At 37.1% G+C, this 8,355-nt stretch overlaps 1 protein-coding gene across 5 annotated transcripts in view; it reads left to right on the forward strand.

Moving 5' to 3' along the window:
- Positions 1-1,004: 1,004 nt before the first annotated feature.
- The window catches only part of lmo7b (LIM domain 7b), a 48,189-nt gene continuing 40,838 nt past the window's right edge, over positions 1,005-8,355 (forward strand). For all 5 annotated transcript variants that reach the window (XM_079852399.1, XM_079852401.1, XM_079852402.1 and 2 more), the window contains exons 1-5: positions 1,005-1,298; positions 1,966-2,052; positions 6,064-6,134; positions 6,489-6,558; positions 6,991-7,097. In XM_079852399.1, coding sequence (XP_079708525.1) covers positions 1,984-2,052; positions 6,064-6,134; positions 6,489-6,558; positions 6,991-7,097 — 317 coding nt within the window. In that variant the 5' untranslated portion in view covers positions 1,005-1,298; positions 1,966-1,983. The remainder of the gene's footprint in view (positions 1,299-1,965; positions 2,053-6,063; positions 6,135-6,488; positions 6,559-6,990; positions 7,098-8,355) is intronic.

An 8,355-nucleotide genomic window follows, 5' to 3' on the forward strand; every position in this document is an offset into this window, starting at 1 on the left:
GATATAATGAACAACACACCCAAACTAGGCTACTGTTATTTATTTCTATTCGAAAATACGTGTTTATCAGTCATTTTTTACTTTAATTACAGACATGTTTTTATATATAGGCTATTTTTTTTAAAATAAATATCATAACAGAAATCAAATAACCCATATAGAGATCGCACTGTCAGAGAGTTTGGGAATATTCACACATAATTTATACACATAAAAAGTGGAGAGCCGCACGGTCGGTGGAGCAACTGCGGCCGACTGCAGAATCCGATAAGTCCGCCTTGCCATCGCGAGAGTTTTTTGACATACGTCAGCATGACATCAGAGCAAGGCGGACCGCACTCGGACACTTCTAACCGGCATGCATCTTCGCGGTGATCAGATTCTGCGCAGATTTTTCTCATCTCAAACAAGCCTACTGTGGCATATCAAATGATCCAATCAATTCCCCTTGGAAAAAAATCAAGTCCTGCCCTATTATTTTATTTTGTTTGAGAAGGCGTTCGTTTACTTGGATATACATCACAATAAAGGAGAAAAGATACTTCAGTTTCATGGTGACTTTAATGCCTTTTCTGGCCATAGATTAGCCAGACTAATGTTCCCCAAACATAAATCAGCTCCAGTGTTCGTATCCAAATCTAAAATGGTAAAAAGCTATGATTTCCATAGTAAAGTTTATCAAAACATATTTATTAGCTGATTCATGTTTGTTCATCAGTCAATTTTATTTAAAAAAAAAAAAATATGGTTGAGCCTTAAAATAATTTAATTGAATACCCTTGACTGTATGTAAAACACACAGTATTAAGCGGTATTTTTAATATAAAAATGTTATAATTCAAATGCTAAGTATAGTAAAAATGGCCGTTCAACAGCATGACAACGTTGTTGAAGTGATTATTTGTCGCCATCTGCTGGTCGTTGTTGACATGCGAACCCATGTCATCACTTCTTATCAAGAGGCAGAAGGGGGCGTGGCATATATTTAAACAACTCATCATAATCATTTGCCTCTGCAAACACGCAGCTGTCCTGTGCACTTATCGCCCCTGTATTCACTGAACGCCGACATATCTGTTCCTGCTCGCAACAAGCAAGCTCGGTGGTAGGAGAGCTGCATGGGGGTTCGAGGTGTCAATTTGTAGCGGAATGTTTGCAACAGATTAAAAGAGTTGTGTTGGAGGCACGCGCGCGGGTAGCGGCAAAAACACCTTGCGCTTTCGAGTCGACATCTGGGAAGTGAAATTTAAGAGTAGTTTCAGGAAATCAGAAAACATAATTAAAACAGGGGCTTGCAGGTAAGTTTGGGACGGGGATTTTTGCAGGGTGCCACAGGTGCACAGTGCTATTATGAGTCATAGCATATTTTGGGGTTGTTATATACAGTATTTGGGGAATTCATTTTAACCCGTTCAGAGTCACACCAGTGGACGTCACTTTTATCTGGTGTATTTGTCCTTTGGTACACCCAAATAGCAAATGATTATTAGATTAGACGCTGGTAATTGTTTTTTACACTAAATGTTATTTAAAAACTACATCAATAATAGTTAGACTGTTGAAATTAAATTGTAGGGGTAACATTAAAAAGGCAAGTCATAATATCGTGTTTTTATTGCTTTTTTGAAGATCTACTATATTGCAAAACTGCTAATGTGATTTCAGTTATAATTGTCCTACACAATTTGTACCAAAATTGATTGTGTGTGATGTTTATCGTTAATATTAAGCTATAGCTTTAAATGCTTCCAACTGAAACTCAAAAGCAGTGTTGAATGTCAGCTATTTTTCTTTATATATATATATATATATATATATATATATATATATATATATATATATATATATATATATATATATACCAATATTTACATTTATATTATTTAATCTTTTTATATAATGGGTATAGATGAATATTTTTGTGTCCTTGCATATAATCTGTGTGTGAATGTGAAATGCACACAGGTGTGATTTGGAGCGGGGATGGAGTGGCGTCAGCAGTCTGCAGTCAGCTGTGAGCTCGCGTTCCAGGAAGCACAAAGATGGCTCGAGGTAATGACATCATCATCTAATGTGCCGGTCTTTCACCCTCATGTTCTGTTGAGAAGATTGACCATGTTCTATGAGCACCCAGAAACGCCAGTGCTATTCATGTGTAAACTATTAGTCAAGTTTACCTGACAGATATTATTGAAGCTTTACCCCTTTGTGTATATTACGCAAGCATTTTTTCAGAATGCAAAGAACGTGTGTGTGCTTTATGTTCCTGAACGTTATTTAGGAGGCCCAATTAAATGGAAACTAGACTAGATTACATTCATCATGATGTTTTCAAAGGAGCTTTAGATAGCCTCTACCATTTGTGGTTGTCTTACTTTATCAGTTCTGAACCATTTGCAAAGTAGCCAAGTGCCATCAGCTCCATAAAATCCTAGATACCGTGTGTCTTCTTTTATTCAACTATTGATTGTTTTGAATAATGATGTAATGCTTGGTTTGTTTTTCATCATGGTGGTTTTATTAGTTCACAGCAAGACATTACTTTGAGCAATAAAATGTGTACCGTGGTGCGCTTATAATAAAGTACCATCACAGCTAGCACAGAACAGTGATTGTATCAGATGCTTGATGGTATAGTATTTATTTAGTTAGTTCTATAATATATATTCAAGTACTATGGTATTTATATTAAACTTCAAAGAAATGTTTTTTTTTCCCAATTGTATACGTACACTATCGTTCAAAAGTTTGTAGTGGGAAAAAAATATTTGTGATTGAAATCTCTTATGTTTACCAGGGCTGCATTTATTTGATAAATACATTAAAACAGTAATATTGTGAAATGTTACAATTTAAAATAACTGTGTATAAAAAAATAATAATAATATAAAATATTCCTGTGATTGCACAGCTGAATTTTCAGCATCATTACTTAATTACATCACAGTCTTCAGTGTCACATGATCCTTTAGAAATTTGATTTGATGCTCAAGAAACATTTCTTATTGTTACAAATAATAAAGTTTTGCTGCTTAATTTTTATGGAAGCGGTGATACTTTTTTCAGGATAGATTTATGAATAGAACGTTCAGATTATTTATTTATTTTTTATTTTTTTTGTAGCAATGTAAAACGCCTTTACCGTCACTAGTAATCAACTGAATGCATCCTTGCTAAATAAAAGTTGTAATTACTTTAAAAAAAAAATCTTACTGACCAGTGACACAAACTTTTGAATGGTAGTGTATGTCCAGAAACCATGGTAGTGCATTGGTACTTTTTTGTCAGTGTTTAGCTTTGCATGGTGAATGTGTTCTTGTTTTCAACAGCCTGCATTGAAGTCTTACCTCTCAGTTCTAACCACCATTTCCTGAAGACCTGTCGCTCTGCCATCTAGAAGGCTGGTGCTTTTGTTTTATGCTTGCATTTTGTTGCATGCGTTTCAAACGTAACACTATAAAACTAATGCTTATCTTCGCTGTTAAATATATTTGCAAATGTATAAACTGGGATAGAATAATGGAATTGTGAGTAGTTGTTAGATCTCGCAGGTTCTGCATTGGGTCTCTTTTGATGCAGACCTTACACAAGCAGCTATTGATGGAGTACATTCCATGTGCCCAAACAAGCTGATGATCAGGATGCAGAATTGGGCAGGCACCAGGGCAAGCATGGATGCTTCAGTGCATCTCAATCTGATTCTGAACACAAAGGACCCCTGAGCTGTTTGCAACATTCTGCGTGCCAAATGGCCACTCCACCACATTGTACAGTCAGGAGCCTGCTTGCTTGGGCACCTCAGTCTCCAAACATGATGCATTGTGTGGGAGGGTCCGAGGCCCTGTTTGAGTGCACTATTACTGTATGTGTGGATGCTAAGACCTATTTGAATGGAACAGGTACAACATGAAATGAGAGAAAGTGTGGTTTTGGTTACAGAGCTGCCTAACTTTAAGGCAGTGATGGCATGGATTGATTTGTGACTGATGTCGGAGGTTAGCAGTGGAGATATTGGTGTGAATTTGCTCACAGTTTGTTTTGCTTGCTTAATGGCAGTAAAAGCAATTATTTGGTGTGCTAGTGTATTGCATGTGATGAGTGAAGATCATACTCTGGTTGGAATATATTCGGTTGGAGTGGAAATACCATGATGTGTTTTTGAGAGGGCCTGTGGTTTCCTGTCTCAGGACATTCACTCATTCATACATATATATAGATATAGATATAGATATATACCTCCGAGAGTGGGGCAAAAAAAAAACCTTTTGACCATTGTTAGATGTTAGTGTATGTTAGTTTCTGCATGATGTGAGGTTCTTTCTTATTTTCATTTCAAATAAAATGCTACAGTAATTAATTTTTCCTTTCTAATCGCGATTAATTCGATTCTTAGAATTTTAAATCGACCGAAACAAATGATTCATGATTCTAAAATCCATGTTTCAAGATCGATGCATATGCATCATCAGGATTTGTAATTCATGCATCAAGAAAACGAGTGAATGGTTACACACCTTGTGTGTATGTACACTCACCTATAGGATTATTAGGAACACCTGTTCAATTACTCATTAATGCAATTATCTAATCAACCAATCACATGGCAGTTGCTTCAATGCATTTAGGGGTGTGGTACTGGTCAAGACAATCTCCTGAACTCCAAACTGAATGTCAGAATGGGAAAGAAAGGTGATTTAAGCAATTTTGAGCGATATATTGAGCGGGATTTTCATGCACAACCATTTCTAGGGTTTACAAAGAATGGTGTGAAAAGGGAAAAACATCCAGTATGCAGCAGTCCTGTGGGCGAAAATGCCTTGTTGATGCTAGAGGTCAGAGGAGAATGGGCCGACTGATTCAAGCTGATAGAAGAGCAACTTTGACTGAAATAACCACTCGTTACAACCGAGGTATGCAGCAAAGCATTTGTGAAGCCACAACACGCACAACCTTGAGGCGGATGGGCTACAACAGCAGAAGACCCCACCGGGTACCACTCATCTCCACTACAAATAGGAAAAAGAGGCTATAATTTGCACAAGCTCACCAAAATTGGACAGTTGAAGACTGGAAAAATGTTGCCTGGTCTGATGAGTCTCGATTTCTGTTGAGACATTCAGATGGTAGAGTCAGAATTTGGCGTAAACAGAATGAGAACATGGATCCATCATGCCTTGTTACCACTGTGCAGGCTGGTGGTGGTGGTGTAATGGTGTGGGGGATGTTTTCTTGGCACACTTTAGGCCCCTTAGTGCCAATTGGGCATCGTTTAAATGCCACGGCCTACCTGAGCATTGTTTCTGACCATGTCCATCCCTTTATGACCACCATGTACCCATCCTCTGATGGCTACTTCCAGCAGGATAATGCACCATGTCACAAAGCTCGAATCATTTCAAATTGGTTTCTTGAACATGACAATGAGTTCACTGTACTAAAATGGCCCCCACAGTCACCAGATCTCACCCCAATAGAGCATCTTTGGGATGTGGTGGAACGGGAGCTTCGTGCCCTGGATGTGCATCCCACAAATCTCCATCAACTGCAAGATGCTATCCTATCAATATGGGCCAACATTTCTAAAGAATGCTTTCAGCACCTTGTTGAATCAATGCCACGTAGAATTAAGGCAGTTCTGAAGGCGAAAGGGGGTCAAACACAGTATTAGTATGGTGTTCCTAATAATCCTTTAGGTGAGTGTGTTTTACATAAAAAAATAAAATAATAAAAAATAATGCTTTACATAAAAATGAAAAAACACAAATAATAAGGACACACATAGACCAATAAATAGACAACATATAAAACACCACATCTAACCATTATACGCTACCAACATTAGGTGCGCTTTCAACAAATTCTTAAACATTGACAGCGATTTGGCAGACCTGATGGGTAGCAGCAGCTCATTCCACTGTCTCGGCCCTATTACTGCAAAGGCCTGGTTGGCTTTATATAGGCGATTTGTTCTAGGCACTGTAAGTAATTTTTGATTCTCTGATGTATGTTCTGTATTTAGTCCTGATTTGTGCCTGTGATCTGTTTGGGTTCTTTCCTTAACAGGAAGTGACCAACAAGCGTTTTGGAAGCAAAACCTTTCGAGTGGCCTTGGAGGATGGAGTCCTTCTGTGCGAGTAAGTGCTTTTTCTATGATTTTTATTTCTTTGAACAAGGCAATGGGTCATTTTGCAAAATTTCAAAGTTTATCTAAAATAAGCAACTTTATACAGTTTTTATATATATATATATGTGAAGAGTTCAGATGCAAAAGCCTCTAAGTGCAATCTGAAATTTTCTTCTAGAATGATCATTTTTATCAAGCTTGTATATTTAAGTTCAGTAATTTCACTTAAATGACAATTAATAGGTAATTTTCATTGCTATTTAAGTGAAATTACTGAACTTAAATATACAAGCTTGATAAAAATTTCAGATGGCACTTGGAGGCTTTTGCATTTGAACTCTTCATATATTCCTTCTATTTTCAGGCTGATCAACAAACTGAAGCCAGGCATCATCAAACGACTTAACAGGCTGTCCACCCCTATTGCAGGCTTGGTGAGCATATTTTAAATGACATCAAAAATAGATTTATTTAGTTATAGAATTAAGATTTAGTCTCCAATGAAACAATAGTTTTTTCATCAAACAGTTCAGATGTACTTGTCAAACATTGTGCATATGCCAAGACATTTTTCCCATGAGTCCTGAAGATTCCATTTATAAATGCTGCGTGTGTGTGTGTGTGTGTGTGTGTGTGTTGGACAGCACCTGACAACTGTCTCCTTCAGTTCCCACCCCTTTTCTGTTCAACTTGTCAATCTCTTGTACTAGTCAATTCTCAGAGGAGCTTCATCACCCAAGCTTCCCTACCTTGTAGCATCTCAACTTTATTTTTATTTTTTTTTTCACTGGTTGCTTAATATTTGAGGATGACATTTAACTTTTCGTTTACCCTAACTGCAATAGTCAATGCTGGTTTCTCTTCAGGATAACGTGAATGTGTTTCTCAAGGCTTGTGAGAAACTAGGGCTCAATGAAGCGCAGCTCTTCCATCCTGGAGACCTGCAAGATGTGTCCACGCGTGTGACTGTCAGGTGAGCAAAGAGAAGTGAAAGTGCAAATTCTTATTTCTGGTTTGTTTGTTGCGTTTCATTGCAATGTAAGACCTGTAACTGTTATGAACAGAGATGGCTGGATTTGCTGCCTGTGCCTTTTAATGTCTTTCTTGCATTATATTTGCATAATTCAATTATCCATAAATATCTGATGCAAACCCATCTGTATTTAAACGTTATTACTGCCTTTGTGGTTTGTATGAGTATAAAGAAATAAGTAAGTCTTCCATGTGAATGCAGGAAGAGGGTTAATTTGAATAGTGTTTGCAGTCTGATTACATTTCCATACCAAATGAAAGGCTGGATGAGTCCTGTCACACATTATCTGTCCTACATCAAACAATGATATCTGACCAACCAAGACCCATGTTTTAGTCAAGCTGCTTTATGAAAATGTATTTTGAATGATGACATTTAAATGGGGGAACAGTCAGACGTGACGTTTTGACTGATGATCTGGATCTGTCACTAATAAATGGCTCACCCAATAATGGAATTCTGTCAATTATTCAATTACCGTCGTTCCAAAGACTTCAGTCACTTTAATCGCAAATTAAGATATTTTTAATGAAACCTGAGAGGTTTCAGTTCTTCCACTGAAACTTAAAAGATCAAAAAAGGTCATAAAAGTCTTGTGAAAAGATTGTCTTATTTACATCTAAACAATGAGTGGCACACTGAACACATCACATTTGGTAAACACGGTAGCTTAAAAATGCATGTGTGAGTTTACCAAATGTGATGCGCTTTATGTATGTGCGGTTTTATGTGAATACAAAATTTCGAAGATTAAATAAAGTCTTATGGATTTGGAATGACACGAGGCTGAGTAAATGACATATTTTCATTTTTTGGGTGATCCATCCCTTTAAGATCAGGGCTTGATCAAATATACATGGAGCATGAACTTTACATCCAACATGAGATGTTCATAGCTTATTTCACTTTTGATTAAATTGCGATTGAGCTTATTGAAATGTGAAAATGGTCTTTGTATGGCAGGTGGTTGAAGAGAAGGGGTTCAAAACTATTCCTTCTTTTTCTTGTCCTCTCTCTGCCATAGTGCTTCTCATCCATTTTGACTCGAATGCCTTCTATATGGGAGAAATATGGTTGTAGCTCACATCTTGATGGTATTTTTTTCATCATCTGAATTTGGATTTAGATTAGATATATATTAATTTATTGATTTAAATACTGTTAAATCATGAGGCCCTGGCACCAAACTGCTCTACTA

Source organism: Squalius cephalus, assembly GCF_949319135.1.
Source record: "Squalius cephalus genome assembly, chromosome: 2".
Taxonomy (NCBI): domain Eukaryota; kingdom Metazoa; phylum Chordata; class Actinopteri; order Cypriniformes; family Leuciscidae; genus Squalius; species Squalius cephalus.